The sequence below is a fragment of the Leuciscus leuciscus genome (assembly GCF_965113295.1).
Source record: "Leuciscus leuciscus genome assembly, chromosome: 18".
Classification (NCBI taxonomy): domain Eukaryota; kingdom Metazoa; phylum Chordata; class Actinopteri; order Cypriniformes; family Leuciscidae; genus Leuciscus; species Leuciscus leuciscus.
In genome coordinates, this window is record NC_138742.1 from 18,102,620 (window position 1) to 18,115,316 (window position 12,697).

Genomic DNA, 12,697 nt, shown 5'->3' on the forward strand with positions numbered 1-12,697 from the left:
TATATATACATATACATATACATATATGTGTGTGTGTGTGTGTGTGTGTGTGTGTGTGTGTGTGTGTGTGTATATGTGTGTATGTGTGTGTGTGTGTATATATATATATATATATATATATAAGGGCTGTGAAACGATTAATCGCGATTAATTGCATCCAAAATAAAAGTTTGTGTTCACATAATATATGTGTGTGTACTGTGCATAATTATTTTGTATATATAAATACGCACACATGCATGTATATATTTAAGAAAAATTTGTTATTTATTTATAAAATATTTATATTTATAAATACTACAAATTATATATATATATATATATATATATATATATATATATATATATATACACACACACACAGTGTATTTAAGCAAATATTTCTTAAATATATATATGCATGTGTGTATTTATATACAAAATAATTATGCACAGTACACACACATATATTATGTGAACACAAACTTTTATTTTGGATGTGATTAATCGCGATTAATCGTTTCACAGCCCTAATATATATATATAAATACACATATACACACACATATATACATACACACACATTTATACATACATAATATAATATATAACATTATATTATATATATATAACATTATATTATATTATATAAACACAAACTTTTATGTTAGATGCGATTAAGCACGATTAATCGATTTCACAGCACTATTATAAGAGTTTTTTATGCGTTCTCAATTCAACCCTTTGTATGTGTCACTTCTTTTTGATGAAAATTATAACCCAAAAATGTCGTCGACAGAGCTTAACATATTTTGAACCAGTATTATCCCACCGTTTTTATGAGAAGAGAATTAACAGCCAATCGGGTTTGGGGTGACAAAATCATACTGGTCATTTATAGAGTCTGATAGAATCACCATGCTATAGCGCTGTGAATATGCTATTTAAGTAACCTAAGATCTTTTAAGTCATGCTGCTTTGGTTGTTTCTCTCTATACCCCTTTCTATTATGAAAGATCTGAGATGTACATGTACTAGTCCATTTAATGCTTTTGTAAAACTCTCAAAAGCAAGACCATGCACTCTTACTTGATTAAATAACTTCACTCAACCATTAACTGCATAATGGATGCAACTGCTGTGATGCAAACTTGAATCATCTTGACAGCCAGGCCCGGTTCTTGGCAGCTAAGGAAGGGTGGGCTGGCATATATCCTGTGTGGGCTTTTTTGTGGTAAAAAAGATAGATAGATAGATCTTTAATGTGGCTGGTTTACACAGATACTTTTTCCATTCCACTATGCTACTTTCAATATAAACGCGCTAGATAGACAAGTTTGACCGATGCGCTCGCATCCATACTTTTGCAGCGTCTCAGGCATGACATGCCACTCAAAAATGTAAACAATATAAGTTAAACTTAAAAAAAAATCTTTTATCTAAAAATATTATATCTTTAGACATAAAAAAGTATTTTTTTATGAAGGGGGGTTTTACTGGTCTTTTTATTTAAAGAAATTAAATAATTAAAGGATTAAAAGGGATGTAAGGGAATGAAGAAAAAGAAATAAGAACGGTAAAAGAAGTTCTGTCTAACTGTAGCCTTGTTGAGAAGTAATCCATTTAAAATCTTTGCAAATAATATTTAAAAAAAAAAAATATGCACATATTCACTCTTATTGTTTTTGGGTTTTTTTTACAATTAAAATTTGCAAAATTTCATAAAGAAATTGAGTAGTTCACATTACTGGATATTACTGTCAGTCTCTGAACATATCTATTGTAAAACAGTTATCAAATATTAAATATTTAGCTACTTGCATCTTACCACGCACTCTTTCATTGTAAAAACTAAAGTGTTGCATTGGAATTTGCGCTCGTCTTTAGTGAACAGTAAGCCACGCTTCTTTGATCTGATTGGCCATCATTTTGACATCGACGAGCACTGTTAGACCACTGAGGCAGACCAGCCTAACAATTAGCTTTTTTAACTGTTTGTCATCCTAACAACAAACAGAGCGGTGCGTAATGGAGTGCAGCATAGCAGCATTAAGAATATCAAATATTGGGGTTGGGGATGTGAGGACCACAATGTGGCCTTTTCAACAACAACAAAAAAAGGGGGGTGGATGCCTATGGTAGTTACGGCCCTTACTGAATTATACATTATACACTTATACAGTATATACTATACACTTACATTATGTTCTTGTTCCGTCTATGTACGTTCTCAGAGCAAGGTTTTCTAGCAGATTTCAACTGCTCAGGTAATCTCAATTGCATGACCCATTTTAGTAGTGGGTGGCTAAATGACACTTTAAAATCAGCCAGTAAATATGAAGTTACATATTCATGAGGATGCATTAAACTGAAGTCGCCTTATGAGTTTATAACGTGCCGCGCTGTTACTTTCAACTAATAAAAAATATATATACTGCACTTTTCTGGTGTTGTTTTAATTTTTTTCTTTATTTTTACAATCATTATAGTAATAATAATTAAATATTATTATTATTGGTTGGGGTTTTCTACAGTGCTTCGTCAAACTTCTCAACACACAGCTCCCCTCATATTGTTTTTAATAAATGCACAAATCATAAAAAAAAAAAAAGATTAAAACTGTGCCTAAATTCTGATTGGATGGGCATGGGCAAGGCAGACATTTGGGAGGGCTCAGCCCTAGATCCAGCCCTGTTGCCTAGATCCGGCCCTGTTGACAGCACACTTAGACAACATGCTCCATTCACTGCTCAGTGTTCTAATAGACAATCAATTACTCTGTGTGATGGTGTAGTTTATTTCAAAATGAATGGGATGATTAGACCATTTTTTGAAATTCTCTGTCATTGGTCTCAATGTGTTTGATCTCTATTTTGTGAGTTGAGAGCTGTGCGACTGGTCTGATATAGTCCCATGCTTCAGTGCAAAGCAGTTAAGTGAGCCATTCCTTTGCTGGTAGTCAAAGACGGAAAAACTCATCAAGCCCAGGATCTCATCAAGCACACCTACCTTCCATTGGCGTGTTGGGGTCGGGTCTGTTAGCAAACACTACGTCCACATACTCTAACTGAAGTCTCTCCAGTGATGCCCTTAGACCTGAAGGTCAGAAAAACAAAAGTACTGTTAAAAACTGTGTTCTACATCTTTCCGTTTGATGCTGCTACTGGCATACAAATGATGCACTGCAGCTTTAAATTAGTACTGTACAAATCCTTAAGGAATGAAGAACTTTAAGGGCTTGAAACATGGCACTGTTTGACCAAATTTCAGGCCCAAAACTATTTGACCTCAGGATATAAGATGCAATAATTTGTAACACGACTTACCCTCTATTATGTGTTTTCTGGACAAGCCTCTCTCCGTTTCTGCTCTGAAAAACATACAAAGATGTTGCATATTTAAGTACATCCAGTGAATATGGTCACTGTGATTTTGTCATGTACGACATGTTCCTGGATCATCATATTTTTTTGATCCTGGAACAACATTCCTGTCTGAAAATGTTGTCCTTACCATATCCCTTCCCCTAACCTAACCCTACCCATATGTTATCTCTAAAATCAGAGGGAAATAATATGATTAACACTGATGTAAAAACATCTAACCCTGGTTGTAAGCCTAAACTTGACAAACTGTAAACTTATCCCTCAAAACTGATTGCTTGATTGGAATGTTGTTCCAGGATCAACAAAGATTTTGTTCCAGGAACATGTACTTGGTGAAATCACGTTGTGGGTATACAGTAAAAAGTCTACACACCCCTGTTAAAACAGCTGGTTTTGTGATTTTGTGGTTACAACCAATGCCACTGAAAACCAAAGTGACATTTCAGAGAAAAACACATTGAAATAGTTAACTGCATAAGTCCGTACACACTTTTATAATTGGGTATGTGGCTGTGTTGAGAATAACTATTCATCAAGCTCATGTGTAATATTACACACCTGTCTTTACCTGAAGTGACTCCAAATCTCATTTTTTACATCACAAAACCAGCTGTTTTAACAGGGGTGTGTAGACTTTTTAAAGTATTATTAAAGTTGCTTACTGAATGCGTTTTTAAAGTCAGCATGAAATGTAAAAACACCCTATCTATTATCTAAGTTCTTATTGTTAACGATTCATCTGTACAGATGTTTACTTAAAAAACTAAAACAAAAAAAACATATGACATACTCAAAGGTGATGTATGCCAGACTTCTGCAATCATTTAGTCTGCTTAAACCTCACCCCTTTCTTATAATTGAATGCAAGGTGTTGATGTGCAATGTTGCACACAATAATCAGTGATCTTCCTCAGGTAAATTTACCAAAGGTCAGATTTAATACGGCCACTGATTCTGTACGTGAGCCTAATTACTATCAAAATGTGAGCACAGTACCAATTTAAACCCATTAATGTTTGATGGTGACCTCACATCAGTGCTTGGCTTTGGCCTTTAATTTGCCCTGAGTGAAAGAGCACAGCTCAGAGGGGGGGATTCAACCTAGATCGTTCTCCAGTGAGGGTCTGCAGGACTTCCCTTACTATACCCCACACGCAGCTTCACTCGCACTCGTATGAAAGAGACTATCATTAACCAGATTCCCCTGTTGTTCTCACAGTCAGGGGAAGGTATAAATCATCATTAACCTCTTTCTGACACACACACACACACACACACACATATACTGTAAGCACAGCACTTACTTTCCACCCCAGTATATCTTGGTGGTGATGACCAAACTGGAACGTCTATGAAAGACAGGAGACAAAGTGGTTGAAAGCGAAACAAAAGCAAGGACGGGCCAGACATCATGATGATTGATGGGTAAACGGTGTCAGTTTTGGCTTCAGGAAATTACACTGTAGTTACACTGTAGTCTGTATGAAAAGACGCATGAAAAGACCAGGAAGTTCCATTATATTTGAATTATATAAAAAGAACATGAGCATTCAACACATAAAAAAAATATTTAATAATAAAATCATTCTTCTTATTGTTGCTGTTATTATTAGAATTAAATTCAAGTGAATTAAAATATACTGATTATTATATTATATTACATTATATAACATTATACTATTCAAATTTTGTTATGAAAACCCTAAAATAGCATTCTTATTTTAGAATAAATATAATAATTTAGAATTTATCTTATTCTGTTAAAAAAAGTACATAAATTGTAAATTCAACAACAATAACAAAAACAATGTTAATTCTCCACAGAAGATGGTCTCAATAAGAGGCATTTGTAGAAGGTCAGCTTGGCAGTTTCTTGGAGGAACTTGATGTGCTACTCTCATCCTTCCCTGAGGATGGTACTCCTCTCATAGTTCTTGGAGACCTCAACATCCACCTAGAAAAACCTCAGGCTGCTGATTTCCACACTCTGCTTGCCTCATTCGAACTCAAACGAGTATCTACTGCGGCTACTCACAAATCAGGTAACCAACTGGACCTTATTTACACGCGTTACTGCTCCACTGACCATACACTGGTCACTCCACTGCACAGCTCAGATCCCCTCCTCCTCACTCTCATCCTCACCCTGCCTCAGAACACAACTCGCACTCCTCCACAGGTCACCTTTCAGCGAAACCTACGCTCACACTCACCCTCTCGCCTATCCTCTTCGGTCTCATCCACACTTCCTCCACCTGATCAGCTCTCAACACTAGATACTAACAAGTGCAGCTGATACTCTTTTCTCCACTTTAACATCCTGCTTGGACAACTTCTGCCCCCTTTCCTCCAGGCCAGCCCGCGCCACACCCTCTGCACCCTGGTTATCTGATGTTCTCCGCGAACATCGTTCTAAACTTAGGGGTGCAGAGAGGAAGTGGCGCAAATCGAAAGATCCTACTGACCTTGGTTTTTATCAATCCCTCCTCTCTTCCTTCTCTTCTAATATCTCTACTGCTAAAATGACTTACTATCACAACAAAATTAACAATTCTTCTGATTCTCGCATCCTTTTGAAAACCTTCTCCTCTCTTCTCAACCATCCTCCTCCTCCACCAACCCTAACAGCTGACGATTTTGCCACATTTTTCATAGATAAAACAACCACCATCAGCGGCCAATTTACCAATTCACAAACTGACACACACATTTTACCCTTCTTCTCTCTGCTTTCAGAGGCAGAAGTCTCCAGTTCTCATTCTGCTGGATCTGTCTGCTGCCTTTGACACAGTTAACCACCAGATCCTCCTCTCAATCCTAAAGATGAAGGACCTCTCGGGAACAGCACTCCAATGGTTCAAGTCTTACCTCTCAGGTTGGTCCTTTAGGGTGTCGTGGAGGGGATGAGGTGTCTAAGACCCAACATCTAGCTACTGGAGTGCCTCAGGGCTCAGTGCTTAGACCACTTCTCTTCTCCGTCTACATGACATCACTAGGATCTGGGATTCAGAAACATGGCTTTTCCTATCACTGCTACGCTGATGAGACACAACTCTACCTCTCATTCCAGCCCGATGATCCGACGGTCCTGCCTGACAGACATTTCTGGCTGGATGAAGGACCACCACCTTCAACTACACCTTGCGAAGACAGAGCTGCTTGTGGTTCCGGCCAACCCAACACTTCATCACAACTGATCTGCCTAACTCAACCAGAGCTGCTGAGTCCGTAGCCATTTTCAAGAAACGGCTGAAGATGCATCTTTTTCGGCAGCACTTGATCCAGTAATACTAACACTTTCTCTTCTATTCTATTTATAAAAAATAAAAAAAAATAAAAAATTATTGAGATTAAACTCAGAGGGGTCATAGCACTGTCGCACACATGGTCACTGTTCTCCTACTGCTTCTATTGTTCTCATTTGTAAGTCGCTTTGGATAACAGTGTCTGCTAAATGAATAAATGTAAATGTAAATGTAGAAGAATATTCACGCTAAAATATTCAGATACTTGAAACTGCAGTCATGCCATGTTTCTAAAAAGGGCAAAAATTGTGTCCAAATTTAGACATCTTTCCCTGGGGGAAGCGGCTTTTCGCCTCAGTGCTCGCATACAGGGAATGGTAGGATGAATAAAAGCTGATGTCCCCTTAACTGCAAATTCCACATTAGTCATTCACAAACTAACAGGAGCTGCAGGGTATAAGCAAGCATCTTCCCATTGAGAGGATGTCAGCAGTTACTCTGACAGTCTGAGAAGAAAACCACTCACATGGGCAGATCGCATCAAATGAGTGTTTGAGAATGTTTTGAATACAGCAAATCAATATGTTTACCTCCATCCTTTCTTCTTGATGACACTGCCGAGAACCATTTCAGCCCTGTAAGAAAGTGAGAAGCAATTATCATGCTATTATTTTGTACTAAACCTTCTCCTCTTCACTTACACCACAGCCGGTGAGCAAAAGCATCCTCTACACTGGGGGATTCCCTGTTCTTAGCTTCTGGAGAATTAAGCTAATGAAGCATTCACTTTAAAGCAATATGAAAGGAACTCCCAAAGTAAACACAGGCAAAATGCTTCATGTTTTTTGTTTTATGCGAGCAGATTTAAAAAAAAAAAAAAGGGGGAAGAGCGGAAGGAAGGGAGTGCGTCTAATGACAGCTGTTACATTTTTGCCCTCAGGACCAATGTGTTCTTCATGAATGGTTCTCCCATCAGGCCTCATCATCCCAATGCGAGAATGTGAATCCTTGTGACAGCTTGTAACAAATGAAGCGCTACTGTAACTAACGTGGACTCAAAAGAGCAGCAGATATCCTTAGACAAACTCACAAACTAGTCTTCCTTTTATACAGTATTAACTAGTAGTCTAGATGAGTAAATCCACAGAAAGATGGCGAGTGTATGTGTATGAGTGATTAAGGATACTGTTTGTCTGCTCTGAAGTTTTTACAACACTCTCTTGATTATTCTGCATGAACTATCAACGCACTGAGCCACAGCCTCATGGCCAGCTTGACATGGCATGAAACACGGATGGAAAATGTGACAAACGACCCCCCCACACACACAGACGAAATATATAAGGTTATGTCCTTTAACACTCTCAAAGTCTGCTTCATTAAAGTGCCATTTTGTATCGTTGAGTGGATTTCCACTGAGTCAGGCTATTTCCTCTCAACTTTATCAGCAATTCCCTGACATTATTTCCACGGCATTGCAGAAAATAAAAACGCCACTGCTAAATTTACTGCAAGCTAGCAGGTTTTGGCTATTCACCTTTCCATCTTTTTTCTCTTCTTGCACGAGTGAAATCTGCTGACCAACCACTAATTTCTTTCACTAGGTTGTCTTAAACATAGATACCTAAAGTGTACATTAAACAGCAGTTGAAATGTTATAAGTGTAAATGTTAGTGTAATATATAGCAAGTCAACAAATTATAAAACATTGTTGGTATAGCACTTTATTTTATAGTCATTTTTTCTTATTGCAGTAATGACACTAACTGGGTGATAACTAGGTACTAACCCTAAACCTACCCCAAAACCTAACTTAAACCCATGCTGTTACCTTACATTACTCAATACTTTTGTAGGTAAGTGCACTGAAAGTGCCCGTACTATAAAATAAATTGTAACCACAATGTTCAATGTTATTAAAATGATATATATTATATACACACACACACACGTACATATACATACATACACACACACACACTCCAAAATTCAAAATTCAAGTTGTACCTTGGTGTCAAAGCAAAAAAAAAAAAAAGATTTTAATAGCAAACAGTGATTGGGTTTCCTGAAAAGCATGTTAGACCCATCACATCTGTGAGAAGTAGGTCTATACAGTCCTATAAAAGATGATAATACTGCTAAAATTAGACTTAATACTTTACTAATCTCCCCATATATGAGCATAAATCCCTATCTTTGATGAGGAGTGCAGCAATGAATGATGGGAAATCAGTAGAGCACTCACTTCCCTGCCGCATACACCTCAGCTGTGTCAAACAGATTGATCCCGTTCTCGTACGCCAGCGTCATCAGCTGCTCAGCTATCTGAGAGGAGAGAGGGAGAGAGAGAGAGAGAGAGAGAGAGAGAGAGAGAGAGAGAGAGAGAGAGAGAGAGAGAGAGAGAGAGAAAATGACAAAGAAAATTAACCGCTGAAAAGGCATTATAGCTTTATGTTGTCTTCAGCAGTACAAAACTCAAATGACATTTATTTGAAGAAATTATAATTATCTGTACTGCTTCTATTTAGTTACTATATAGTACATGTTGATTAAAGCTACACTTCAAGCATTCTGCAAGGCTGTTCATTGTGGCCCTGAAGGTGGACTAAGCACTGTTTCGCTGGATGATACTTTTTATATCAACACCTACCATAAAACAGGACACAAATGTATAAAAATGGTACTTAATACTATAAAAAATGTTGATACTCTATGTAATTTCAAACAAACAAGAAAATTGCTAACCGCACACTGAATTCAATCCAGACTAAAAATGTCTAGCTAAAATTTGTTTTATTTTATAAACTGCATAGTGAAAAAAGTGCAAAGTGTTTGCAGTGTTTTTTTATGCTTTGCTGAAAAAGTGCTACTATGCTTAAAACCATATTAACGAGTAATTTGTGATATATATATATTTTTATTTTTTACCAATCCATGAAAATCCTACCTCATCTGTGATTTGACCACCAAATGTCACCCAGGTGCCTGAAGAGAGAATGTACAGGTACTGTCAGATCTGACACATGCAGTATTGTATACAGTAACAGTGCTGCTCAGTTAATCCTAAACTAATTTACATTTCTTACATTTCTTAAGAAGCAAACAGTGATAGTCCACTTAGCCTATAAGCATGTTTTACTCACCCAGCCCTAGACATGATACCCGTAATCCAGATTTTCCAAGGTTCCTAAACACAGAAAGAACCCCATCAAATATTCTAGATAACATGGTCAAATCAGATGTAAACATAAATCAATGATAACATGTTTAAGTGTGGTATATAAATTAATGTACTTCAGTAAGCAAATCTTCATGGTCTAAGGATGAATACTGCATGTGTGCCCTGTGGTCAGCAGCACAGTTATGAATAAATCTCATTTAATAACTCATTTTAACTCAATATATGTGTATATCAATTATGTGTAACATGGGTCAAAGGCTGCATATGTACAGTAGCAGTCTTTATTTGTTACCCCCACTCACATGTAGAGAGTAGTGTGAGAGAATGAAATCCAATTTGGATACAGCACTGCTGTACCTTCAACCCGATCAACCAATCAGAAGACCACCTGGGTCTTTTGTTCGATATCCTTTGAGTTTGCAAAGAGCCAAAGTTACTATATGCTGAGCAATTACTATAAGATCAAACAGTCAAGGACACAGACTGCCTTCATAATTACAGCTATTCAGTGAGTTTTTGATTCTTATTTAAAAGGATGAGATGCAAATTATGACTGGCACAAAATGAAGAGGTTTCTTTAAAGGACCTTTTTACCATTTCTAAGAAGAAGAAAAAAACTTTTAGATGAGGACAGCACATCTTATGAAAAGGCACAACATTTCACAGAAGAAATCAATATTGAATTTATCCTTGAGACATTCCAACTGTACATCGTCACACAAGTTATTAACCGTGTTTTCTCCACACATTGAAAAAAGTGTGTTGGATTTACATGATTTAATCATGTATGTCGGTACAATACATTTTACATTTTAATTACAAACGTAATTAGTTCACTTAACTTCAACATCAAGTTAAGTTATTTTGAAGTAACCAAAATTTATTTTATATATATATATATATATATATTTTTTTTTTTTTTTTTTTTTGCAACATTACTGAATTATAAGATACTACTAGCCAGCTAATTCATGGGTTTCATCAGGTCCCTTTCCACAGGTGTATAAAATCAAGCACCTAGATTATGAATGCAGACTGCATTGTGCTTGATTAATACACCTGTGGAAAGGGACCTGATGAAACCCATGAATAAACTGTAGGTGCATTCATGCCATGTTGGACTTCGGACTTGTAAAAAGCGTTTGCATCTTTGTAGATCTTGTAATAACAACTTGTAACCTCTGAATTTTCTGAGAGCTCCGACTTGTGCCACCTGACCCGCTGTACCACCTGACCCCTGCAGATTAATTTAGTTATTGATAGTTGCCATAAAAAACACACAATTCTGAGTCTGAGAATGTAAACGGCTCTGAGTAGAACGTCACAGGTTGTCATCTTGTAATTACGGTAATAACGACATGGCGTGAACACAGCATACTAGTGTGCAATAGCATGTATTAGCAGGCTAAATGCTAAGTCTGCTCCTTAGACACAAAGACTTATGTACCCGTCCACATAATTGAACATTAAACATTATAAAATCTCCCCCTTTTCACATCTTGCTCAAAAACACAAACAATAATAATTAATTTCCCACATTAAGTCCCACGCAAACATGCTGGGAACTACAGTTTCAGTTATGTGAACCAATCAGTAAATTTTAGAGAATTACATATATTGAAAGTTAAGAAATCAAGTTTGGAAGAGAAACAAAAGTTTAGCAGATCTTATTTTTTTAAATAAAAAAAGTTTGTTTTTTCCTTCATTTTTTCAGTGCATCTGAGATGAACTGCATAACAGATTTATGGACTAGTTTTTATGAGGGTAGCAGTAAAGTGACATCTAAAAATAGGCCAAGAAATCACCTAATGCCAACAAAACTTTACACATTTACAGAAAATAAGCAATTTTACATGTACAGTAAACATGAGCGCTTGGAACTGCTTGTTTTACAATGAATTATTATGATTTAACAACCATAAAATCAATATTTTACATACTGTTGCTGGTGTTTTGAAATATATAACTAGAATGCACTTGTTCTTGAGTGTAGACTCTGAATAAAGGCCTATAGGAGATGTATGTACAGTGTATCCATTACCTGTATAGACTATCATCAATGTCACCTCTAAGTGGCTTTGACAGAACATCAGCAGGGAACTTATCTACTCAAATCAAATTATCAGTGAGCATGGAGGTCCTGAAAACCAGTGATGAATTTTTAACTGCTTTGATGGAGATATAGAGTTACAGGAAGGGAGATCCATTGACCAGCATGTGAAGGTGAACTGGCCACCTGTTGATGGGGCTCAAACTGATGCGCAAAGCCCTGCAATAATTGCTAATAATTGATCTTTCCATCTAACAGGGCACAGGCCCCTCTCTGGCAGTATAGTTGTGTAAGTGCTGAACAATGCTTTAACACTAGCATGCACTGGTGCTAGACAACTTTGGCTGCAACCAGAGAACAGAGAGATAGTCAAGCACATCTTTAGCCCTCTTTAATTATAGAACGCAGCAAACTGTAGAACATAATCATTAGAGCGAATGTTCCCTTTTAGTGGTTAAATGACAAATTCAAAAATATATTCATACATCATCTGGGATAATCGTATTCAAGTGGTCTGGAGCACCAAAATATGCCAATAATCTTAAATGAATAACGTGCTAATACAGAGATTCACAGCCTTTGTCAGCCGAACCCCTTTGACCAACAAGGAGTTCACGAACCCCATTTTGGGGATCTCTTTGCTAATCAATAGAACCAAACCGATTTAGATTTACACACCTAGTACTAACGCAGTCACTCCTACTAGCCACTTTGGCGGGCTGAATTTTATATAATATACATTTTTCAATTGTAGTCTTTTAAAAAGGCATCTGAAATACAAAAACTAAGTGGAATGTAGTGTTGTAAAAAATATAGATTTTTCGATACATATCGATACTGAAACATCTGAAACTCT

General features: G+C 36.7%; 1 protein-coding gene across 7 annotated transcripts in view; it reads right to left on the reverse strand.

Moving 5' to 3' along the window:
- kcnab2b (potassium voltage-gated channel subfamily A regulatory beta subunit 2b) overlaps positions 1-12,697 on the reverse strand; it is an 81,614-nt gene that overhangs the window by 14,139 nt on the left and 54,778 nt on the right. For all 7 annotated transcript variants that reach the window (XM_082145485.1, XM_082145484.1, XM_082145483.1 and 4 more), the window contains 7 exons: positions 9,754-9,797; positions 9,558-9,595; positions 8,856-8,935; positions 7,201-7,245; positions 4,670-4,714; positions 3,306-3,349; positions 2,989-3,075 (listed from right to left, as the gene is read on the reverse strand). In XM_082145485.1, the coding sequence (XP_082001611.1) occupies positions 2,989-3,075; positions 3,306-3,349; positions 4,670-4,714; positions 7,201-7,245; positions 8,856-8,935; positions 9,558-9,595; positions 9,754-9,797 (383 nt within the window). The remainder of the gene's footprint in view (positions 1-2,988; positions 3,076-3,305; positions 3,350-4,669; positions 4,715-7,200; positions 7,246-8,855; positions 8,936-9,557; positions 9,596-9,753; positions 9,798-12,697) is intronic.